This window comes from Diceros bicornis, chromosome 3 (assembly GCF_020826845.1).
Source record: "Diceros bicornis minor isolate mBicDic1 chromosome 3, mDicBic1.mat.cur, whole genome shotgun sequence".
Lineage (NCBI taxonomy): Eukaryota > Metazoa > Chordata > Mammalia > Perissodactyla > Rhinocerotidae > Diceros > Diceros bicornis.
The window spans coordinates 40,447,015-40,473,952 of record NC_080742.1 but is presented as its reverse complement, the minus strand read 5'-3'; the positions used below and the strand labels follow the sequence as shown (position 1 = coordinate 40,473,952).

Below are 26,938 nucleotides of genomic sequence, written 5' to 3'. Positions count from 1 at the left end.
ATCAGCTGCTGCTTTTGCCAGTTGACTGGAAGTAATGATTAATGCTCATTGGTCTTGCCTGCATGTAACCCGAGACTATTTATGGCCTTGCAGTGCTCCTAATGTATAGTGAATGAGAAGACAACATTCTCAAATCAGAAACATAAACAGGAACTGGTTGGTCTGAATTCCATTCAAATATGTCATTTTAGCCACACAGTGTTTGTCTAACTTGGATTTTACAGGCAGGAAAGGGGGAAGGGAGGGATAATCTGCTTGTGAGTTGTACTAGCATGAAAAAAGGGAATTAGAAAGGGGAGGACAGCGTCCTGTTATAGTGTGGGATTCTTAGTTTCTTTTTAAAGAAAATAAACACGGTGCTTAGGCCCAGAACCGCTTATTGCAAGAGGGTGAAATGAACATACAACTGTTTTTACATGTGCAACTAAGATTTGAAATTAAATGAAACAGTTCAAGGATGCATATTTGGATCTTTCCTTGAGGGTGTGTATGTTTCATGAATGTGAACAAGAGAGGGAAGGTAAATATTATTTATTTTTTAAAAGTACATATGTATATAATTGAATATATATTTTTAGGTTTAGAATATTTTTATAGAATTTTTTTACACTTGAAGAATTTCTATACTTAAGTGAGTTAACTATTTAATAGTTTAGAGGAAAAAAGAGACTTTTTATTTCATAAAATATTTTTACCTAACATGAATAACTTAATTGAAACCTTTTCAAGGAATTTTTGTCAGATTAAATAAATGATTATTGTTTTTAGCATGTGTGTGTGTATGAATTTTCTAGTTAATTGTTTCTAATATAGTCTGGAAAATTTTACAAAGATAGATATGCAAAAATACATGTGAAAAACAAAACACAACTGAAAGAATGACAAGGATGTGTCATGGTGATTTATTTACTATTCTCTTAAGTTTAGAAAAGCATCTTTGACCTCTCCATTCTGGTGAGCCTTCTTTTCAGTGTGTGGGCCCCCACAGTTCACTGCTTCATACACATGTTTTTGTTATTCTTAGCATTAAGAAATAAAACCACCCACTTTGTTTGACACTGGAAATATTATACTGAACCCTGGGCCTGATATCTATTTACTACCTATGTCATATTGAGCATGATTTGTTACCTCTTTTGTCCTCAGTTTCCTCATTTATAAAAAGGGGCAAATAATTCCCATCCGTTTGTGTTTTTGTAGGGAATAAATATGATTATGTTTGTAAAGCTACTAATATAGTATTAGAAGTCCAGGCAATAATAAAGGATTTTATCTTGACTTCTAGATATTTCCTCAAAGATTGCTAGTCCTTGAATGAGATGCCATAATTATTTCTAATATTTACAAATATACTTTTTGGAGCTAGGGGATAAGATAAAGTAAGAGAGAGATTCTTATGTTAAAACAATTTTTTTGTGCCAGGCCAACAAGATACTGTACTGTTACGCTGTTTCTGACATAGTGAAACAATCATACTGAAATTCTTACTAGTATTATTCATGTTCACAGCAAGCAGAATAAATCATCTGAATATTGTGGTGATCCAAGGAGAGATGAAAGTAAGGGGACAAAGCAATCTGTGATGTATTTGTTTCAAATCATGTAAATTCCAGAAAGGGAACAATTGAGTATTGAAGCTCCATATTAAAACTTTGACCTTTTCAGAATTTTTTTGTGGCCTGTTTTGGAAGCTAATGGCATCTTTTCTCATATTTTCTTTCCTATTTCCTAATGGTCAGAGTACAATAATATCTAATAAATAGTCAAATTTACAATTGTGCTTATGTTTCCTATCACTTCAACATTATTTTTAACTTGAACTTAATAAAAACCTTCACAGGCTTGTAACACTTGTAAAATTGTGAGCCTACTAGATCATATAAGCTAATTCTGTTTGAATCTGGTCATTATTTATATAAGATACTGTCCCCCAAAAAACCCAGGTGCTTACAAGAGAAGTTTGTGATTTTGTAGGTAAAATTCTATACTGTTACTTCATGTTATGTAGTCTTTAAGTTTTAAAAGCATCTGAATGCAGATAAGTGCAATACTTTTTTTTTTTAAGATTTTGTAAACACTATGCTAGGCATATAAACACTAACATAGGTCTCTTTCTGTCTTCCAAGTCAATCAACAGTAAGTTCAGTACATCTGAGCTGTGGTAGAAGAGATATCTCTGCAGATTTTATGTTATATATATTCACAATTTATTAAAAATCCTAATCAGAAAGATCTCATCTAAGTGTGAATGAGGCAATACTAAATTCATCACTCTCTTCTTAAGTTTCAGCCAAGTCCAACTTTCCTGCCTTCTTTACATGCAGTTCAGTGGCAATGGTAAACTCACATAGAGCTTTTGCAACTGACAACAAACAGGTTTCATAAAACGACTTTTTTGCCATCACACCTGTGAATTCAGACATACTAACATTGGGCCTTATTTTAGAGTTAATTACTTTTAGGTTTGTTCTATAATAGAGAGATCATATGGTTATAAAAACATTTTTGCCCATTAGTATCCTTTTCAGAAAACTTTATAAAATACAGTTTTCTCAGGGCCGGCCTGGTGGTGCAAGTGGTTAAGTGGCTTCGCTGTGGCAGCCCGGGGTTCGCAGGTTCGGATCCCAGGCGCGCGCTGACGCACCGCTTGGCAAGCCATGCTGTGGCAGCGTCCCATATAAAGTGGAGGAAGATGGGCACGGATGTTAGCCCAGTGCCAGTCTTCCTCAGCAAAAAAGAGGAGGATTGGCAGATGTTAGCACAGGGCTGATCTTCCTCGCAAAAAAAAAAAAAAAATATATATATATATATATATATATATATATATAGTTTTCTCTATTAGCTACACAAAATCTGTTCATGTGGCAAGTAGAAATGCAGAGTCAGAGGATGCTACGATAGGATGTATGTGAATGCATTTGCATTTAAATACATCTTAATAAAGCTCATGTTATTTATGCACTCTAGAAAACCTTTGGATTTTAAGCATCAAACTGTGAATTTGCCAAGAAATGAGAAGAAACAAATAAAACAGTAAAGTACGAAGCTTAAGACAGATAAAACTTGGGCAAAATCTGTCATAATGCTCACTTTCTTGAATGAGATTGGTGTCATTAGTTCTAGGTACAATTCAATTTTTCTTTAAATAATAGATATATGTTTTTGAAAAACTTCTTTAAACTCATGTATACATTGAAATACACACACACACACACACACGCGTGTGCGCATTTTTCACCAAGTACCTGATAATTTTGGGTGTATGTCCACATACACATTTTCGCCCTGGACGTTTAACGTGCTAAGTTTCCCACCATCATCAATGTACACACACAAGTTTAGGTGGACTTGATTTTGTCACATCACCTCCTCAAAGAATTAGTGAAGTGTACAGTCAATCTGTATTTGCATTGCACACTCATATGAAAGCAAAATCACATTAAAATACAACATTGAACTTAAACCTATTTTACTGGGATTTCTCATTTACTCTCAGAGACTTGAATGCTTAATTATGTTACATTTATTATTGCTACAGGAATTTACAGTCTGAAGTATTTCCAAGTTTGTATAGTATTTGATAACAAACAAATTATAGGGATGTTTCAGAAAATCGTCGCAAATATTTTCTGATCTGGCCGGATGTGGCTTCTAGAAACTTTAGGCAAACCATGCCCTGAAGGGGAACCTTCATTCTGTACTACTGGGCAGCAAACATGCAAGTCAGGGCAGTACCTAGCGGTGTTATATATGTGCAAATTCAAAACTGCACTGTGTGGTCGGACCTCTGGTAAAGCTTCCCAAATCAGTATTATGTTTCCTAATATAGCTTGAAAGTGCAAGTCAAGAGAGAAACCAACTTTTTAGTTTCATATCTGCATATCTTAATTTAAAGGGAATTTTACCGGTGTTCCTACAGGTGAAGACTAATCAAATCAGGTAGTTTGGGGTGTTAGTTTGCTGTTCTTAACTTCTTTCCCCTACATTGACTAGTGCATTAAAATGACAACAGCGCTTTGCTGCTTTGAATTTTTGCAGGATATTAGATGAGCTTTCATCACCACGAACTCACCTGTGACAAATTATAGGCAGTTTAGTTTCTGCAAGCCGATTTGGCCCAGTACTAATGTCATGTTGTAGAGCTCTTTGGTCCATGTTTCAAAATAATAAAAAAATCTTTTATCTTAAATTAAATTTACATAATTCAATTTACACATTAAATGTAAAACTTTTTAAACCAAAGTCATTTAGCACCAAATATCAGAGGCTAATACTGTAAAAAGAGGCTCAAAAGAGGTACCTCCAAATATTTTGAAAATATAATGGAGATTCTCACTTAAACCTTATAAATCATAAATTTCTAATGAGTTTTAAATCAATATATTTTAAATAGCATAGGTTAATAGGGAGCTTTGTGAAGAATATTACTGAATAAAGACTCCTAAGCAACAAATCAACCATCTCAATAGATACGTGATTTAAGAACAGCTATAAAGATACAACAGTAATTTTGATACCTAATTATTTCTAGTTTTAAGTACCGTGGTTCACTCAGTTTAAATACTTGTGAGGTTCACTTAAAAATAAATTCTGTTGGGGGCCGGCCCCGTCGCTTAGCAGTTAAGTGCGCGAGCTCTGTACTGGCAGCCCGGGTTCGGATCCCAGGTGCGCACTGACGCACCGCTTCTCCGGCCATGCTGAGGCCGTGTCCCACATACAGCAACTAGAAGGATGTGCAGCTATGACATACCACTATCTATTGGGGCTTTGGGGAAAAAAAGGAGGAGGATTGGCAATAGATGTTAGCTCAGAGCTGGTCTTCCTCAGCGAAAAGAGGAGGATTGGCATGGATGTTAGCTCAGGGCTGATCTTCCTCACACACACACACAAATAATAAATACATAAATAAATAAATTCTGTTATTAATAATAAATGCCATATATTGAATCCTCACTGTTTGCAGATACTGGGCAAAATGTTGCAGATAACTTACCCCAAGGTCCACCCAACAGCCCTTTGAAGGTTGTCACCATTATTATTCCCGTTTTACAGATGTGAAGATTGAGAGTTACAGATGTTAAATAACTAACAAAATATCATACTCCCAAAATTATCAGAACTGAGATTCAAACCAGGTCAAAGTTAGATGACACGGTGCACATTTGTAATCACTGTGCTGTACTAATGATCCTAAGATTTTAATCTCTGGACACATAATAAACAGTATAAATATGCTCTCATCTTAACGTTTGTGCCTAGGTTAGTTTACAGCTTATTATTATTGCTGGATTTTGTAAGTTTTATTCCATGAAAAAACCTAAGTGAATACATATGCAGTGCCTCCATTCCCTGCCACAAAACCTCTGTCTTTGAAGTCACCGCTTAGCTAGTTTGGATCTCAGCTGAGCATTTAGCAAAAGTTAAAATGCAATGCCAAACTTCATTGGTTGGATTTTTTATTAGATAAGGTAGAAATGAAAGCAGCAGGCAATTTAATTAGCAGTAATTTTTCTGGGCAAGTCATTACTTTGATGAACTTCAGAGCAATGTTTATGGCTCCTAATTAACCATGTTAGTCATTTGATTGAATAATCACTTTGGAAATGTTTCTACAATTTGATTAGAGTCTGACCCACTCTGATAGTCATAAATTAACTGATATCGCTTTAGGATAACATGACTTTAGTTACTTTAGGGGAATAAACTCCTCTTAGCCATATTTTTTCATGCTTCTCTGGACTATATAAAGGACACCGATTTTAAAGATAGACTGGATTTAAACAAGGCTAGACAAGTGTCTCAATTTCAAGAGCTAGATGTTAATTTTATTTACTATGGGGTGTAATAAATAGTATTAAGAACTGGTGAAAACACAATTATATTCTCGTATACATATTTTTTTTCTAAATTGCTGTTCAGTGTTTTTTGTTTTTTTTTTTTTGATCACAAGTTGGGCCTTTGGAAATGTAGTAGAGGTTCTGGCTTTAGCCTAATTATACGTCACTAATTTATCATGAATTTTAAATCAGTGTACTTTAAATATCATAGATTAATAAATAGAATTTATGAGGAATATTACAGAGTAAGTACAACAGGAAACAACAAATCAGCCAGTTCAATAGATACATGAGTATTAGTGAAATTATCCTTTAAATCCTATCTTTGATGTCAAATGTCTAGTTTTCCAGGATTGTGCTTGTTTTGCATTATGTTAGAGCACTTCTATCAGATGTTCCTTCAGCTTTGAACAGTGGGTTTCTCAGAATTGTTTGCATTTCCTCTCTTCCTTTTTTTCTCCTCGCCCTGGGGAGGAAAGACTACATTTAGTCACACTTACATGTAATAAAGTTTCGCCTATATATTTTCGTCTAGTTGCCTCCAGAGCCAGCCAGCTGTTTTTACAACCACACTCCAGCTGGGCAGCAGTCAGTAAAAGTATTTTGTGGCAGGGTGTCAACATTGGTACAACAAAATGCTCACCTCCAGGCAGCTGCTGAGCTGATGCCAGAGTCATTAACACTGTTCCTTCCAAGCCCAGCTGCTTTGAGGGACCTTAGGCCTGGCAATAAATCAAAATAACATTAAAAATTAATTTGAAGTACCATTGGTTAAAAAGTTAGGATAAAATGGATTGCTTATTATTTGGTAACCCAGAAGATCAACTACATTGCAACCCCGTCATAAATGCTGATATAGGAAACAAGGTTAACTCTGCCTTTTGTAGGGTCAGAATTGTATACTACATAATACTTTATATAAAGAAGGCATGGTATAATAAAATGTCTGATAATGAGTTTTACACTGTTTTCAACTTGTAAGCTATTGATTCCTACATACTTTTAAATGTTATTGCTCTTATGGATTGCCCTTAAGATTTTTGACTCAAACCACATCAGATAAACTTTGTTCTGTGAAAAGATGTCTCATATTTTGATTGACATTCATCACCAGGCAAACTTTTAAAAAATCTGATAGACTTTAAACATGGAACATTCCAGACCAAGAAAGAATCACATCTGGGCCAAATAAATAGTGCTAATTATCTATTATAGCATGAAAGTTTATAGATGGATAGTTAAGAAGAAATAAGGGCCTGTAAATTCCAACTCATTTAAATGTTCATTATTACTTGTTCAGAAGTTATGTGTTTTCTACAAGTGGTGGAAAGGAGGACATATTCTTATATTAAATAGCACACGTATATTTTATAAATTTATTTTTGTATGTGTTGTTTAAAAAACTTTGATAATACCTATAGAAGATAGAATTAACTTAATCATATATTTATACATTCCTATAGAACCCGTATATGTTATATGCAAAGTTGGGCCCAGGTTTATGGGACCTAAAACTTATAAAATTTGGGGAAACTTCTGAAAGAAAAAGAAAATTAAACAGCACATACAAAATTAGGTACAGGGCCTCAGAAAGGACTCTTGCAAGTGGTGGTTCCTGAAATGGAAACTTCGTTGGCTTCCCCAGGAATCAACCTCTGGTTATGTGAGTGAACTTCTGTATTCAGAATCAAAGAACTTAGGACTGTAATAGACTTTGGATAACATCTGACCCAACCGTTTATTTTATATAAACTGAAACACAAAATGACTTAGCTGAAGTCATGTAGCTTTATTAGTAGTAAATGAAGGACTTGAATTTTAGTCTTTTGTCTCCTGATCCATATTTCTTTCCTTTTCTCCATATCTAAGCTGCTAACCATATTAAATACACAGCCATCACTATGACTCAAGTTTAACCATTAACCAAATTTATTTTCTCAGTGATGAGTTAACTTGACCACATAGGCAAGGCCTCACTCTTAGGGTAATAACAGTGTTTGCTATAAAATTGTTGCATTTCTGTTTTATAGCCTCACTGGTTTTGAATATGATCTGTGTGCTTAACAAAAGGAAAAGCCAGTCATGCTTTTCCCGAGGGGGGAAAAGTAGCAATCACCTTAAAATGTTGAACTAATTTTAAGAGATGTGGCGATTTTGTCTTTTCCTAATAATTTTTATCCAGTTTTCCTGAAATAAACTATGAATGAGTCTTTTGTTGGTCTTTGCTTTGAATGCCGTGGGATATAAAAATTCATTCCATAAATGTCTTGAAACGTATTTTAACTCATGACACTGTTTCAGGGACACTATCACGTTCATGTGAGGTTGCAGATAGAGCCAATCTTTAGAGGTTGATGTGGGTAAAACTTTGAATTCACATGCCTGTTCGAGAGTAGCAGTGTTCGTCATGATATGCTTCTCATTCTTCCATTTCTTGTGTAGGCCCTGCCTGAAATGTTAACTATGTGTTGACAAGTTCCCCTCATGGAGACTTGTGTCAGTTTCCCTTCCTTTCCTATCTGCACTCTGTCCATTGAGAAACAGCACATTTTCATCCCCAGACTTCTCTTTGACCGGTGTTATTTCTTCTTTCAGAAGTGCCTAGCTGCCACTCCATTTACATGAGGCAAGAAGGCTTCCTGGCTCATCCCAGCAGAACAGAAGTTAAGTTTTCCATTATTAAAATTCCTTGTAAATACCTGTCAAAATAATCAGACATCTCAAGGATGCAGCCACTTAATCATTATATTTTATGGGAAAAAATCACTTATATTTCCTAAACCATTATTTTAAAACTTTATTTTTTTAAAGCGAAAGGAAGATTTTCAGGTCATGCATCTTGTATTTGGTTGTTAACATGAGTCATGTGCGTATAAACAGCTGAAAAGTGGATTTCTGTGTTCTTTTTTGCCAACAACCACATCCTTTTGAAATAGAACATGTGCTTTATAGATTACCCCCACCTTACTCCTCTCTACTGAAAAGTATCTTCGAGGAATTTTCAGTTTTGCTTTACAGACCTAAGTCATTGTTTTGAAATAAAACAAAGTAGATTTAAATATGTTTTCCTTTAAATATCCTGGATTTTACATTTTTGGACAAGTTATTGTTAAGAATGGGAATTTCACGTAAGAGGCCTAGAGAAGGAGTTGTTATTGTGGATGTGTTTATGGTAACCGTGATCAGAAAGCTTTGATCTAATGGACTTTGAAACCTGCAAAGTAACAAATAAAAATGATTTCATCTGGATATAATCCCCATTAAAGTATTTCTGGAAGGATGTGCATGGTTCTTGATGTAAACATTCTATGCATCCTCAGTAAGATGAAATAGATGTATCCTTCTACGTTAGATCTAATATTGGTTGTTTTGTATAAAGGGTAATAATAGAAGTAAATCCCTGTGTGCACAGGATAGTATAATGAGCTGATAAATCGAAAATATTCAAGACCAAAAATTTTGCACAAATACAATGTAATTATTGTTCCTGTTGTTGTTAATGTTATGTACCCACTACAGAGAACAATACATTTGAGAAATAAAACTGTGACTAAACTGTATGAAATTTCTCCCTGGTGATTAAAGATAACAGCAATTAAATGAAGGTCCACAGTCAAGGATATTGGGGGGAGAAAATGATTGTAAAAAGTTGTTGATTTATTTTGCATTTTTATTGTGGACTTAGTTATGTTACAGCCAAAAGGAAAGTTTTCAAAAAAAATTTTTTAAACTGCGTTGGCTATTAAGGTGAAAACATGAGGTTAGCCTAGCTAACTATTTCTCCAGGGAAGTAAAGGAGTAAACCAAATCTGTTTCAGTTCATCAGGGCAATAATGCAAGGTAAATATCAGTAATTCACTTTGATTTCCCTCTAGTTTCATTGAATAACAAAACTTGGAAGAAAATGGAAAAGGAGAGAATATGTTATGAATCCTAGGTTGCCAGTGTCTATGTGAGTTCTATGCTTGGATTACTAATAATGGAAATAGCTAACTCTCATATATCACTGTGTGCTAGGCACTATTCTCAACTTGCGTATTATAAGTCATTTAATCCTCACCACAATCCTATACGGTAGGCGGTTTATTATCATTCTTGTTTTATAGATGAGGATGCTGAGGCACAGAGGTTAAATAATGTGTCCAAGGTCACAGAGCTGAAAAGTGGCAGAGTCCTTTTCTACCCCAGTTTTTGTATTAATGGTTATATTTTAAATTGTCTGTGAGCTTCATTTCTATCATGAATAAACATATCCCATTTCCCCCCACAGGCTGTATGTTTGAAAAGGGCCCCAGGCAGTTTTATGATGACACCTGCGTTGTCCCAGAGAAATTCGATGGTAGGTTTTTGATTTGTGCTTCAAGGTTTGATTTTTGTAAGAGGGAGTGGAGAGATCACCCTCGCCTCTCCTGAAAATGGTCAACATCCCTACTTAAAGATTTCTATGCACATCGTTTATGATGCACTCAACTCTCGCTAAACTCTACCTCTTATAAATTCTCTCTTTCCTTCCCCCATTAAGAAGCTTTTTTCTTTTGTCCTATGAGAGATCCCGTTTTTAGAGCTATAACCAGATAGCTGAGCTTTGTGTAGAGTAAGAGGGGCCTTTCCATTGCTGTGCTGAGCACATGCAGCTTGTTGTTCAAGATTTATTGAAAGCTGATCCCATAATTAACAAAGCAGAACGGAAAGCATGCTACTGTGGATGCACAGATGACTAATGCAGACTCTTTCCTTTTATTGTTCGTGAAAAGATGCATTATGGAATACAGGAACAACATAGCTGCCCATTGAGTTAGTGATTGTTAGTCCTTTTTTTTTTTTTTTTTCTGGAAGATGTTCATTACTAATGTGGCATTACTTTGTAATTGCTTAAAATGGAGTTAGAAAAGCATTACCTTTTTAATATCACTTGATCTTACAGTGAAAAGGTCCCAGATGTTAGAAAAGGGTGTCAAGTTAGATAGAATCTTCTTTTCTTGACAAGCATGGCAAAAGTCGGCATGTACGAGGAAGCTTGGGTAACAAGTGCACAGTTATTGGACGTCGTGGTTCTTCAGAGTGGTCTCGCTAGTTCCTGCTTTGATTGTTTAAAAGGAAACGAGCAGGGGCCCTCTGATTAACTGATTGCACAAACTTTGGGGATCATGGCTGTAATGACTTGGTAGCTCTCAAAAGTTTTTAATTGTCATTATTTAAACAGCAAAGTGCATGCTCAGATTGATTCTCAATCTCTAGTTGCTTGAAGACTACATACTCTGTTCTGGAGGTTTTTTGCTACTCTTCTCAGAAGGGATGATAAATCTTGGGAAGATCTGAGTCTTCAGCCTTCCTTTAAATTGCTAAATTCATTCAAGGTCACAGGATTAAACTCCAGTAGGGGTCAGTTTTTTGGCCTTATTCTACAATAGATGTTAGTTTTAAGCTTTGCGTTTCAGAGGTGTGATCTGTGTTATTTAGCACCATTAGCAGAGCGTCATGATTCTAAAATACAGTCTTTTCTCTTGAGACAAGGTATAAAGCCTTTGCTTCTTAGAATGACCTTCATCAGTTTCTTTCCTTCTTAGTGAGTTTAACATTTTAAGAAATCTTGATAGTCAGTATGGGCATATAGGGAGGAAAAATAGTTCAAAAGTATAGACAAGATTGTGATATAAAGTAACAGGCCAAGTCACACTAATGTTTAAGGAAGCTAGCTGTATTGAATTTATTCCCTTTGACTTTTAAATATTCCTCAATTTTATACTAAGAAAATGTTTTTTGGAAGATAGTATTAGTCTTACATTTTGTGAGGCAGAGAGAACAAGAAGAAAAACCAAGGGTTCTTTTTTCATTGTTTAAGGCCAGCATGATCAGTCACATTTATAGGCAGAAGCAATCTAGAGATGATAAAATATGACAGTGTTTCACTCTCTCTGCAAATTGCTCAGTTACCCCCGTGAAAAAATTTGTAAATCTCAGAAGGAAAAACTGAGAGAAATAAAACTGTCATTAAAATCAATATGAAGAGACACTTTTATATTATCTAGCTTAGACCAAAACAACATAATAATTTTTAGCAGCTGTTGACTGAATTTGGTGTAGGTTTTTAAAGTGTTCTTTCTGTAATTATTTTAAGAGGTGTGTTTCTGTCTACTGACCAAAGGAAAGTTTTAAAAAGCTTGTGATTTGGTCTGTTTTATACTTCAAATTTAGTGTGAATAGATCAGCTTGAATATATTCTGTCCGGATTGTTTCTTTAATGGAGAAGAGAAATTCATGCATTAACAATGATATGCTTGCAGGGCCCTAGACATTCAATCCCCAATGTGACCAATTCCACATATTTTTGAGACGGTTGGCTGGAGACAGAAGTAAATAATCAGTAGACATGAAACTGAAGGTTTTTTTTTTTTTTTTGTAAAACCAAGATACCTGACCAGATTTAAACCAGAAGAACTGCAACACTAACACCTTTATAGCTGTCATCTACTCAATAGATTTTTACACTATGTATGTAACTAAGTAAATGTAACACAAACTTTTCTTGCTTAAAAATATAAATTTATAGAAAGCTCTGGTGTATACATTTTTAAATTGGACTTTTAGAAAAAGAATAGAAAACTAAATTCAAGTGAGTGAAATGCAAACAAAAGATGAAGAAAAATGAGAGAATTTTCATTTGCTCCCAGTTGAGGAAGTGGTAGTGCCAATATGAAGGTGTGGAGGAAAGGCAGGATGATGGTAATCCAATACGCCCTGAATTACCCGTGAGAGTTTCCTAATTTATATAAAGTGCAGATTACTTAACTCAGAGTTTAAGATGCTATTAAATTTGCTTTGAAATATTTGCATTAAAATTTGCAATAGTTTGTCATGTACAGGTCAATGAAGTATTTACAAATTGTAGTTTGCAGAATTTAATTTGTACAAATAGAATGCCCAGTGCTTAAAATTGATTGCTCCCTCTTCAGTGTTGCTTCGAGCAGTGAGTAATGACATTAAAAATAAAAGCAAAGAAATCTGATTAGATGCTATGCTTTTTAAAGAAATGAACGGAAAAAAAGATAGTTATACAAAATTTTTATGAGTAAATGACATCTGTGGATTTATTCTGCACCTGTGTGAGTTTATTTTGACCCTTATATGTTATATATAGTTGTCTGCAAGTTTGTACAGATTCCTGGTTTACATTCAACCCTTTAACTATTTTAAATCCATATTTAATGGTAACATTATATTTCATAGAAACTCATAAAGTAGTTGTGGTTTAACCATTTTAGTGATTGATTTAATGTAAATTTTATGTAAATATCATAAGATTGCTAATAACAGAAACTTTAAAATTTTCAACTTAGGGGACATCAAACAAGAGCCAGGAATGTATCGGGAAGGACCCACATACCAGCGGCGGGGATCACTTCAGCTCTGGCAGTTTTTGGTAGCTCTTCTGGACGACCCTTCGAATTCTCATTTCATTGCCTGGACTGGGCGAGGCATGGAGTTTAAACTGATTGAGCCTGAAGAGGTGGGTATAGTAGATTGTAGTTAGGAAAACCAGGTATAATATAAAGAAACATAAATTTGATGAATATGCCAAAAACGTATTTTTTAAATTTTAAAACCTTAGGGAAACCTTCTGAATTAGGTGGGCAAGAAAAAGCATGTGTACATTTAAAATAAAAAATGAATATATTGCATGCTTGTTGAATGCTATCCTACGGAATTGATGTTGAAAGAAATCAGCCAGAGCATCATTATTCAAGAATGCAGGGCTTGGGAAGTCTCTAAAGGAGCATCTGAGTTGGAGCAGGAGGGCAGGTTGTTTTATGGTCTTTGAGCGAGAGAAGAGAGATGTCTGCCAAAGTTCAACTAGTTTTGGGTATGGAGGAATTGTTCTTGAGAATTAGCGGTTATTATTTGGACAATCTTGATTTTGTCAAGGGGGTTAGAGAGGAGCATTTAGAGACTAAAGTCATGTCCAAGAGGGGCTGGGGGAGAAACAGCTGTGGGGGATAAAGGCATGCAAGGGCCACAGTGGAAAATTCTCACTCCTTAAGTATTTCTTAGGAGACATGGACCTGGTAGGAACATTGTTTTCCTTTGATTGTTGGTGACATCTGTTTCAAGTCAGCTGGGCTGTGTATACTCCCTTAGAAGGTAGGGATAAAATTTAAAATGTTGCTAAGAAATTACCAAAATGAGAGGACTCTGGATAGATACAATATTGGTAAATGGAACACAGTTTCAACTAACTATTCAACTATCTTAGCGCCCCCTGGCCCTCATGCGCATACAAATGGAATATTTCCTGAAGAACTTCTCAGTTCAATTTTATTCTTCCCAGGACTACCTTTAGGCTTAACGCTACTATTATTATTACAGCATAACCCACCAATAGCATTTAGGACCTCTATGGAAAGGTGACTTTTATATGAGATGTTTGTGTCTTATTAAAGATGCTTTCTCTGCTACTATTAAAATTAGCTTTAATTTTCATTAGCCAAGAAAGCTATGGAAGACTTTTAGCTAACATGTGTATTACTGATCATATTGGCTATAGGATCTAAATACTTCAGGAAGGTCAAAAAATTCAGTAAGATATCCAGCTATTTTTAAACCCAAAGTGATTAGTTTCATATAGATGGACATCTACAACCTAAGCTAATGGGCCTATACATCTTAAATTTTCTGCCCTATGAAACCATGTATTCAATTATAATCAGATAACATGCTCTAATTTGATATCCAGAAGATAAGGGCACTTTACTTATTAAGATTTAAGAGATTATCTGATTCAAATGTGTATTAAAAGAAATATGAAATAAGAGGAGCTGTTTAGCGCAATTCAATCTACTCCAGGTTGTGTCAATACGCTAGTCACACTAGTGTATTGGGGTTAGCTTTGCATCTCGCTTGCCCAACACCAAACACACACACCAGAGGGCTCAATGTCAGAATTTGAAAGTATCCATTGTCTAGTGTGGGCTAAATGCTTGGGTGTTTGAATTTTGTAGTGTGTCTAAAACTTAATTTGCTTGTCAAAGGAAATTCATTTTTATATAGATGTACTTAAATGATGTAAGTGAGAGAACCACAAAAATGTGAAGCGCTAACAAATTGAGACTAGAAATGCTTAACGTAAAGTAATTTGAAAGCCCTTTAACATGATGGGAATGTGTGATTTTCACCTCGTGAAAGATGTTAATAATCCCTGTAAGAGTTGGTTCATGCGAGAACTGAGTACATTCAACAGGAATTTATATCAAACAGTTATTTGCCTCTACCTGTGATTAAAAGAAAGTGAGCAGAAACAGAATTTTTTATTTCTGCCATACATTTGTTAAGACGGGGAAACTACTGAATTATGTCAGTAATTATTGATCCATTCAGAAGAGTAAAAATTCTTATGCAAGGGATTAATTTCTTTATATAGCAATTATTGAGTTTTATGATGATCAAGTTTGAATAAGTAGAAGACTGGACCAGATGACCATTAAGTTCCATCAGATTTTGAATTTCTTTGATTTTTAAATGCAAGGAAGAAATATGATTATATCTGTTCCAAACCACAAACTAACATGTAGGCACCTTTTTGTAGCAGACTCATAAAGTAAAAAAGGGCTGGGTAAATCAGAGTCAGTATACCATTTCTAAATAGTAACTAACTCAATGGTAGTTGTGCAGTAAGCACTAAATATCTCCTAAGGCCTTTGCTCGAAATGAAACATCTCATTTCTGATTGCTGCATTGCTCAGTGTTGCAGTTGCTTCCATCAGGCAACGACTGTGCTGTTTATGTTTAAATTTCTTCTTTGGAAAGTGTTTGTGCAATTTTTTTAGCCTCTGTGGCCCACGCTCACCCTCTTTCTTCTTCTACACAGCAGATCTTTGGGGATCTATGTCAGCACGGCTCATGAAAGGTGGCTCTGAAGCCATCCTTATTGGAATTACTCATGTGTTCCATTTCTTTATATTTCATCTTGCAGTTTAAAATAATATTGAGTGTGGGGCTGGCCCCGTGGCTTAGCGGTTAAGTGTGCACACTCTGCTACTGGCGGCCCGGGTTCGGATCCCAGGCACGCACCGACGCACCGCTTCTCTGGCCATGCTGAGGCCGCATCCCACATACAGCTACTAGAAGGATGTGCACCTATGACATACAACTATCTACTGGGGCTTTGGGGAAAAAAAAAAGGAGGAGGATTGGCAATAGATGTTAGCTCAGAGCCGGTGTTCCTCAGCAAAAAGAGGAGGATTAGCATGGATGTTAGCTCAGGGCTGATCTTCCTCACAAAAAAATAAATAAATAAAATAATATTGAGTGAGACTGCAGTCTTGTGCTGATTATCTGCTCAGTGTGTTTGGGTAACTTTAGCAAGCATATAATATTTAACATCTCTCTTTTTGAGATATTTGAGATAATGAGATGTTATTTTTGGATTAATCATGGATCCTAGGGAATTGTTCCAGGAAACAATTGTTAACATAGTAAAGCATCTATAGGACTCAGAGTAGAAGTCTTCTGATGATATTCAAACTTGCTGAGCTGGAAGAGTTACCAAGAAGTCTGAGAAGCAGGCCCTGATTGTGGTTTCCAGATCTACTGTTGCATATTCAAATATGATTTTTAAAAATAAATTGAATAATACTTGAACTATTACATTTTCCTCTTTATTTCATTTGACAATACGGGTGAATGCTATAGTGCCATCATCTTTTCACTCTCCTCACTAACAGCCAAAGTTTTCATTTGAAGAGGTATTAAAAGGAGGTCACTGGAAGTATTGCCAACATCACACCCACTCCATATTGAAAATGGTGCCTTGGCTTTTAGTGGTGCTGGATATAGTGGTGATTGAGGGTCATATGTGAGGGCTGAATGGACTTTCTTAGTTGGTAGGTGGAAATTATTTAAGGTATCTGTTAATTTTGTTTCATTCTTTTTTTTTATTGTGATAAGAACACTTAACATGGGATCTACCCTTTTATCAAATTTTTAAGTGTACAATACAGTATTGTTAACTATAGGCAGGGTTGTACAGCAGATTTCTAGACCTTACTCATCTTGCATAACTTGTCTGCATTTCATAGGCATATTGGTATGTCCCATTTCCCTCAACTTTATGACGAATGTGACATTGAAACAGCTCAAAGAATAAATTTTATTGTTTTAAAATGTCTACTAATACCACAATGCTGAGAACTAACTAGCATCCTAAAAGTCAAACTCTGCTTAGGGTATTAAAAAAAAAATCACCTTTCTCTTCCTAAAGTCTTCCACTGTGTAGTCTTAAAGTTTGTTGCACATATTTTACTTTCTAGGTGCATCCTGGAGAGTTTCTAGCAAAGAACCATTTATAAATGAAAAAGCATTCAGAAATTATTGTTGAATTTTAAGGAGATATTAATAATTTATTTAACGGCCCCACCAGGTTTGTGATATCCATTGTCAGGTTTTTAAAAGATGTTTTATTTAGAAGGTATTACTTCGTTTCTTATTGCCACCCTCCCGTTTCATGATTGCTCAAAATATACATTAAAATGAAGTTTATCTTTGGAAAATTAAGTTGTACCTGCCACTGTGACTGTCTGCTTGAATATATAGTCATGTCCCTATTACATCACATCTGCTTTTAAAAAAGTATACTGATGCATGTGACTAAATTACATTGTATCTTCATTCAGGAAATACAAATTAGCGAGAGAGAAAATAGCAAGGATCAGTATTTTTAAAAGAAAAAAACAAACCCCGGAGAAAGGTTATTACTAATAAAGTGGAGAGAGACAGAGTGATCTCTCTGAAAAGCATTCTATTTTAGTATATGTGACATAGCAACAACTTGGAATTTCGTGGACGCGAAGGAAAACACTAACCCTATTAGATAATGCTCTCTTGGGGTTGCCTAGGTATGCATGCCAGCTGCAGTTTCTGCTCAGACTAATAAAAAGTGGAAATTAATGAGAACGTGACTTGAGCTAGGGTAACACAAGCAGGCGACACTCTTCTGTATAACACTTCAGCTAGCCCCGGGTGCTGGTGAGGTGGGGGATACATATACGTTGAGGAAGGAGGTTTCTTAAAGCTCTTGAAGAACTCTTTCTCTGCCAGATAAATTGTTCCTCCAAAGCCACATTACAAAAAGCTCTGAGATTTTTCACTAAGCAACAAAGTGGACATTCTGCTTTACATATTTTTGATTGTGGACTCATGCACATGGTGACCTTTTCCACTTCCTCCTTATTTTTAGCATCCAATTACTGTTCTCTAAATGAATGCTTAATTCCCCAGTTTAGTATTGGCTACAATTTTATTCTGATGCTGTTTCAGGCAATAAAAATTATTTGCAGTTCAGATTATTAATTTGTGCACTGTTTCTTTTGCTACACACACTATACCACTTGTTCACTCTTTTATTTAGTATCAAGGAGGATATCCTTTTTCTTTGGTTTTTCATAACCTCAGAAAACTCTTTTACAAAGAGATCACTAAGCTGCTCTTGACCTATAGTTTTTATCTGAAAAACTAAGAAGGAAAAAACAGACAGCGTATCTCAGAGTGGGAAACTTGCCTCATGTTGGTGAATTGCAGCCTGTTCATTCCCATTGTAAACACATTCCCTTATATCCACTTAATTTTGTATCCAAAATAATAGTGACAAAGAATTGTATTGTGATCTTTCAGAATGATCATTGGATGCCTAGTTTAAAAAGTAAACCAGGTCGTAGGAAATTCAGATCATGATAGCTTTGGCCTCTTTTACTTATGTCTTTGATTCGGATATGTTTTGGAGGATTAGGAAGTAATTAATTAATTAACTAATTTTTATGAAATATGTTGATAAGTTATTACTTACTACAATGTAATTCTGTTTTGGTGGCAGGTGGCCCGGCGTTGGGGCATTCAGAAAAACAGGCCAGCTATGAACTATGACAAACTTAGCCGTTCGCTCCGCTATTATTATGAGAAAGGAATCATGCAAAAGGTGAGCAGCTAATACAGCATTAAAATTCATTGAAATGTTGCAGATTAATCTGTATGTCATACCTTGAAAGCCACATATCATTGCATTGCTGAAGCAAAGTTTTCACTCACTTTAACATATGCTTAGCTCTTGGTTTTGGTATTACAAGCCTTTCTATTTATAAATTCATAGGCGTTATAGACAAATGTGTAATACTATCATATACAAAGCAGTCAACTTTCTGGAAGTCTCTACTTTGCTGTGTTTGGTAAAAAAAGATTGTTTCAGTACTAATATGCACGTATATATCCCTAGAAGTTGTTGATATTCTGCGACATTCTCCACAATTATATAGTTTTGAAGTGCTTTTGCTTATAGCTTCCACTACTAACTGAATTCTTACTTTTTTTTTCTTGTTCTGATTCTTGAAACATTCAGAACATTTCTTTTTCTCATTCTGAAAAACATTTTTTTCTCACCTGGTTTCATTACCTGACAGCTTAACATCCTAAACCACTTATTAAAAATAAGTATTTGATTTTATTTTGTTGGTAGAATGAAGGTAAATATATTTTATTTCAAATGAGCTTCCCTTAATATTTGGAAGTAGCTTTTAAAAAAAAAGAGCGAGATAAAACAAATGAATTACACTTAGCACAAAATACAAATATTTTGAGGAAGGTAATGAATAAATGAATAAAGATAAAACATTTGTGTGTTTGTTATTATTGCATCCTCAGCCTTGCATGTGTATTCAATCTAATTGTCTTGACTGTGAACTAAGTTTACAATCTATCCTTTGTGAACATTACAGTTTTATTATGCATCCTTTGTTCATTTAGGGGGACTTGAACATAGATATATGTTACAGATTACTGCATATTTTTATGTCACTATAGTTATGCCAAGAAAAACTACCAGTTGTTACATGAAACTTACTAGAACAGAGGGGAACAGCATCATTGGGTTTCCTAGGCCAAAGGAATCAATGCTCTGGAGTTTGCCAGCTCAGAAGTTAGAACTTCCAAGATCCTTAGAAGATAGCCTGAATTAGATTCTCAATTGCTTCCTATTTCCCTTAATCCCACCTTCAAAATGTATAATGGTTTATTACCTGCTCCTCCTGTCTTCTCTATCTCAAGCCTGGGGTCATTTGTAATTCCTCCCTCTTTCTCATCTGCCACTCCCATTTGCAGCCAAGTCCTTTCAAATATATTCCATTCCTTTCATTTTCATCAGCATCTTCCTAATTCTGGCACATCCAGTGGGCTGGCACAGTAGGTGCTCAGCGGTACCCCTAGCCCCCTGCGCCGGGGCGGTCTTGCACAACAGTAAAAGAAAATGCAGTCATGATTTAGGTTTGCATGCTGGCTTCTCATCGAATTACCTTTTTGAACAGATTCTTCTCCTACTAAATGGTGGTATTCTTACCTCTTAAAGTCATTGTGATTATTAAATGAAATAATGGACTTGAGACACATGCATTGTACCTGGCAAAATAAAAATCTTCAACAAGTGGGGGCTCTGAATGTATCTCATATCCTGAAGCCAGTGTAAGCCAAGGCATATTTGGCTTGTGTGTCTTGACCACTACGTCCCTTATTAAAAGGAGCATTCACAGACTGCTAAAAAATGTTGTGAGATCTCTAATCACACCTCAGCTTTTAGACACAGTGTTTGACAGGGTATCTCCAGATGTCAGGGATGGTCTTAAATATTCACAAAGGTGTTCAAACTTATGCTTCTTATTACTAGTATCACCACTTCCATGTTCCTCTTTATTTATCGAATTATCACATCCCATTTGTTTACCTCTTATTTTAATAAATTAATAAGGCAGGATGCTATCAAATAATCAAATAATGGCATAAATGTTGAAATACAGATAAAAATATTGTTGTTTCCCACATTTTCTCCTATTAGGCTGTAATTGCCAAAGGAAACTATTTGCAGCTATTTCTTTATCAGCTACTGTAGGATAGCAAAATGCTGTATATGACAGACCTTTTGGGGTGTTGCTGTGTAATGGAAGAAAGGGTAGGTCATTTAATGGTGAAACACGCAAAAATTGAAGTCTACTTGTAACTAGCACAACAGTCAAGGCTTTTTACAGCCTTAACATATTTACTCTTCTTCCTCACGTGTCGAGTAATTCAACTTGCTACTCTTTGACACACCAGTGACTCCCTCATTGCTTCATTCATATTGTTCCCTCTTTCTAGAATGTTTTGCCTTCTCATCATTACCTTTTAACATATGTACCATTCTAATGTTTAAGTAAATTCTGGTATAGTCATTCAGAAGAAAATTATGCAGTCCTCTTTAAAACAACTATGATGTAGAATTAATATATTTCGACATGTATGGGAAAATGTTTATATGACCACACTTGTTTATAAACTTAAAACTATGTATATGTGGTGTATGCAAAAGAAAATTAAATGGAAAGATTAGAAAAGAAAATAAAAATAACCAAGTAGATCTAAACATGTAAAAGAAACCTGATTATTTCAGTATTTATGAAAGAAGTAAGAAACAGTGGAGTAATGTTTATTATACCTTATAGACAGTACATATGTGTACTTCTATTTCAAAATTTAGAAATGCCTAGAAAATATATACAAATATTTTAACAGTGATTATTTCTGGATGATATGGTGATAGGTCATTATTTCTTTTGGCTTAATCTGTAACTTTTCCTTTTCCTCCAGTACTTTTGTATTACCCTTGAAATTTTAAAAGTTAACTCATAATTTAAATATCTAGTCTTTCAAAGCATAATTCAAAAGATACATCTTTGTTTAATTCTGATTCATGTCTCCTTAAAAATTCATGTTTTATCTATCTCAGCATTGCGATTTGAGTATACTTAATGTACAGCATGTTCTATATAGTAATTGTGTTACTAATAATGGAAGACATTATTTCCCTTGGTTGGTTATCAGCCCTTGTTCTAAACTCTGTGGCATTTAACATATTTCAAAAATTGTAGTAGTAGCCCTAAAAATGTTTATTCAAAAGAAAAATAGAAGGAAGCAGTGAGTCAAGGCAGAGTCCTTAAGAGATTTTGTAATCTTGATTGTATGTTATACGTTTTAATTCCCCACAGTGATTTATCAGATCATTTCTAATTATAACCAATAGCAATAAGTTGGACAAAAAAAATCTCCAATAGCCTAAAGCAAAAAGCTCTTTCTCTGCAGCCCCAAACAAAACAAAGCAGGTTATTAAAAGCTCCAAGGTATGCAGTACATTTATTTTATTTTTTTCTCAAAATACTTTGAACAAAGAAAAACTGGGATTTAGTATCTTAGCTTTGTTTATGATATTGACTGTTTTTATTTTTATGGTAATTTCACCATTTCACCTTTATGAACATAATTTCCTTTTTATAAAGAACTAAAGTAAATAAATTTATGCCAGGCTCCTCTGTTTGCCATGCACTGTACTAGAGACTCCCATCTCAATCTATAACAGGCTTCCCAAGGAGCCATTTCTGTCTCCATTGCACAAAGAAGGGGAACTGAGGACAGTTTAAGAAACGTGTCCAATTCATAAGAACTAAGTATTGACTGTTTTCAAACCTAAGAATTTTCTGATTGTTTGTATTCTCTAATCGGTTCCTCTTACAGGGTAAAAAATCCAGGGCAAAAAATATTCTAAATCTGAGTCCAGAACAGCAATGCTCTTTGTCAGTTGTTCCTTTTTTCCCAAACGTGACACATAGTTTATAAACCATGAACTCACCATCCTCCCACATCACAAAGCAACTAGCTGTGCCTTTTGATACCCAGGAACCTAAGTTTCTGAGTAATTTTCACCTTCCTAAAATTTCTGAACTCTACATACACACAAAAAGTTACAGTCAAAGTTAATACAAAGAATTGTATTCACACACTCACTTCCCCCGGGGGTTTTGAGAACCTCAGCGTTGTCTGTTAATGGCGAGCGGTGATGGTGGGGGGACGCATTTTTGTTTTACTCAATTGTGTATAATTTCCTAAAGAAGCATTACTCTTCAAAATTTAAGTTTTGGGACATGTGATTCCCTATAAATTATGCTACTGCCCCTTTATTTCAGGCAGCTGTCACATTTCTTTTTCTCATTTCCTCCCTATGCGTTGTGTATTTTAAATTCCTTTCACTTTTTCACACCTCTACTTCCATTGACTCTTTACACACATCCTTAACTTGTCTACTGCATCCTGCCTTCATTTTTAAAAGTGACGTACCCAGGATAATGCTGTCCTCTTGATCCATCTTTCATTTAAATAAGGCTATGTATCTTTTTTTTTAGATGAGAATACACACTGCAAAAGAAAAAAAAAAATCCAGTTCACCTGGTGAATCAGTGAATCAGGAATGTAGTCTTATTAGAAACACAACACATGTTTCTTTTAAGGTTTGGAAGTTTAGTTTTTCTACCGTTTCAGAAATGTAGTATTAAGAGGAAGACACTAGACCTTAAAGGTTCAGTTATTTTACAAATATTACCTTTTAAAACAGAGAAAACAAAGTTTAAGTGTGAGATGCCTGCATGAAATCATTGATTTTCTTTCCCCCCACATAATAATACATATTAAAACAAGCAAACTGCTAAGCTTTTTAGCAATGTCTGGAATAAGTGTAATTATTATTCAAAGTCAACATTTTGCATTTCCCTCCGTTGAACCATGGTTTATTCCACAAAGTAAGGATTTTGTTTTTCTTTTATGTATATCTGCTAATACTTGGCTGCTTTTTCTTTTGTTATCCATCCTTTCTGGTGTATTAAACCACACTTTTGTTCTTTGCTTTCCCTGACCTTCGCCACCTAGGGATGGTAAAGATGATTTTTTTGTTGTTGAGGAATAATTGACATATACCATTATATTAGGTTCAGGTGTACAACATAATGATTCGATATTTGTATATGTTGTGAAGTGATCACCACAATAAGTCTAGTTAACATCCGGCACCATACATAAGGATGGGTTTTTCTCTTCCATGTTTTCATCAGGTGGCTGGAGAGAGATATGTCTACAAATTCGTGTGCGATCCAGAAGCACTCTTCTCCATGGCCTTTCCAGATAATCAGCGTCCACTGCTGAAGACAGACATGGAACGTCACATCAACGAGGAGGACACGGTGCCTCTGTCTCACTTTGACGAGAGCATGGCCTACATGCCAGAAGGGGGCTGCTGCAACCCGCACCCCTACAATGAAGGCTATGTGTATTAACATGAGGGACAGTCAAGCAGGGCCTCCTCGCGCTTCTCCTCTTTTTGCAAGATGCAGAGAATCCCTGAATTCTCTTCGATCTTTGTTTGATTTTTGTTGTTTGTATTTTATTTTTAAATAATGATACACAAAAAGTGGGCTTTTCCTGTTGCATTATTCTATGGTCTGCCATGGACTGTGCACTTTATTTGAGGGTGGGTGGGAGTACTCTAAACATCTATTCTGTGTAACAGGAAGATAATGGGTAAATGGGTGGGGGGATTTGGGGATTACTTTTTACTTAGGCTTGGGATGGGGTCCTACAGGTTTTAAGTATGATGAAGCTATATCATGTTGATTTGATTTTCATAACAGTATAAGAAAATGTTCCTTTTCTCTGGGTATCTATGGTACAGTTAATTCACATTGTGTAAATATCCACTTGGAGACTATTTGCCTTGGGCATTTTTCCCTATCATTTCTGAGTCTCTGCAAGGTGTACAAAAAAAAAAATCTACTGTAAATGGCAGTTTAATTGTTAGAAATGACTGTTTTTGCACCTCTTGTAAAAAGGTATTTAGAGATTGCATTTGCTGTTTTTTGTTTTGTTTTGCTTTATATATGACTCACAGAGGATAACCATAAAATGGGTAATTCTCTCTGAAGTTGAGTAATCACCATGACTGTAAATGAGGGGCACAATTTGGACTCTGGCTCCAAACTGAGTCACAGGCCAGTAGCATTACATGTATCTGGTGCCACCTTGCTGTTTAGATACAAATCATGCTGTCGTTTAAATATTTTGAGGCCCATTTCAGTTAAATAATGATATGTCATGGTCCTTTGAGATCTTCATTTAAAAGTTAATTCTGGGATCACAATGAAGCAAAAAATATCTGTCTCCTTTTACTTCCTTCAGTACACAAAAACATTATTTAATCAATAAGAATTAACTGTACTAAATCACGTATTATGCTGTCCTACATACAGCAAGCACTCCTTAAGAAAAATATCCAATACACTAAATAGGTACTATAGTAATTTTTAGACATGGTACCCATTGATATGCATTTAAACCTTTTACTGCTGTGTTATGTTGATAACATATATAAATATTAGATAATGCTAATGCTTCTGCTGCTGTCTTTTCTGTAATATTCTCTTTCTTGCTGAATTTACTATGACCATTTATAAGCAATGCAGTTAACTACAGATAGCATTTCAGGACAAAATAGATGACTCGAACCATTTATTGCTTGAAAAATAGCTTATGCCATGCTATGCTATAAGCAGCTTTTATGCACATTGACAAATGAAGAGTAAGCTTCAGCTTGCTAAGGGAAACTGTGGAAACTTTTGTAACTTTTGGTGAAATGGAAAATTATTTACAAACTGTCAAAGAAAATGAGGAAGTTGCTGTATGACATAGTGCTGGCACTGATATCATCCACCATCTTGTTTTGGACACTCGTGTAAATGTGATTGGATTGTTTGAAAGAAGATTTAAAGATTTAAAGTTTCAGAGGTTTTTGTTTGTTTTTGTTTTGCATTTGGAGAAAATATTGGAAGCAGGACATGTTGTTCTACTCACCTTGAAAAAACCATAAGTAAATGGTATTGCAGTGTCTCTGAATAACTTGCTAAACGATTTCAGCAAGAAATATGAATTTTGTTCAATCCATCAATATCCTAGAGGAACATTTTTTTAAGAGTCTATAGCAAATTGTTAAAAAAAAAAAAATCCTAAACACAAAGCCAAAAGAAACCTATAAAAGCATTTCATGAAGAGCACAAGAGAGAGTGTTGAAAAACGATTTTCTGGCAACCCATTTTCCAACACAACACAGATCACAGCTCATGTCTCTAAATTGAACATTTATTGGGAAAGCCACATACCATAATCAATACTATTCACATTTAATCCTACAAAAAATGTATTCTAACTTCAACATATGTATGTAACCTGTGATTACAATGATTGTTCTGCATATACATCATATATCATTAGGCCCGTTATGGGCTATATGCCTTAAAAATCAGAACTTTTTTTTCCCCACTATGCTCATGTGGCCATTTACAGCCCTTGGAATAAAAGCAGATTTTAAAATATTCAGCAAAAGTTTTATTGGAAAGAGAATTGACATATTTGGAGAAATTGAAGGAGAAATTGAAAGTGGGCCTTGAAAATATGATCTAAATGAAAATTGTATTAAGGATTTTTTCTTTTTTTTTCCCTGTTTTTATTTTTTTCCTTTTTCTTTTTAAAATCCTAGTTTTAGTTTGCCAGTGGAGAAGAATTGGGTTATAAGTTATCATAAAGAATCAAAAGAAGAACCAGTATTAATTATATATAATATTTAAGGACAAACTATATATTTTGCTGTTTAAGGTAGTGACTCACTGAAGTAAGTAAGTAATTGGCCAACATTAAGGATATTTCCAATACAGAAGGGTTCAAAACTTCGCATTATAAACTCTTGGGAAATGTATCTGAAGTTTTTTTTTTTCCAAAGTTCTGTTTTTATTCTACTTTTGTTTGGTTGTGTTTTTAATTTCAGATAGATTAATAAATCTGGCAGCTGATTTCTGCAAGATTCTTGTGTTTTGGATTTCTAATTGAATTGGCTACTCAAACATAGAAATCTAATAACTAATAATATAACATTTTCCTTCAACTTGGTGAAAGAAACTAAAATAAATATCTCCCCTAGTGTTTGCTGCCTCTTGATGATGACATGCTAACACCCAACAGACTAATTACAACAAAGAATGTTACATCCCAAATAACTAATGAAAAATAATTTTTCTTAAGTTACACCTATAAAAAATGCTTAAAAATAAAAATCCACAAAGCTTCAATGCAGAGCAGTTTTCTCAAATCATGGAAGGATCTTGGCGGTCATTTGACTGAACCTCATTTTACAGATTGTACTAGTTTCCCATAGATGCTGTAACAAA

At 34.9% G+C, this 26,938-nt stretch overlaps 1 protein-coding gene across 3 annotated transcripts in view; it reads left to right on the top strand.

The window, feature by feature from the left end:
• Positions 1 to 26,693, top strand: part of ETV1 (ETS variant transcription factor 1) — a 91,744-nt gene extending 65,051 nt beyond the window's left edge. For all 3 annotated transcript variants that reach the window (XM_058526464.1, XM_058526472.1, XM_058526481.1), the window contains 6 exons: positions 8,433 to 8,500; position 9,217; positions 10,108 to 10,176; positions 13,175 to 13,344; positions 18,700 to 18,801; positions 23,780 to 26,693. In XM_058526464.1, coding sequence (XP_058382447.1) covers positions 8,433 to 8,500; position 9,217; positions 10,108 to 10,176; positions 13,175 to 13,344; positions 18,700 to 18,801; positions 23,780 to 24,001 — 632 coding nt within the window. In that variant the 3' untranslated portion in view covers positions 24,002 to 26,693. The remainder of the gene's footprint in view (positions 1 to 8,432; positions 8,501 to 9,216; positions 9,218 to 10,107; positions 10,177 to 13,174; positions 13,345 to 18,699; positions 18,802 to 23,779) is intronic.
• The last annotated feature ends 245 nt before the right edge of the window (positions 26,694 to 26,938 follow it).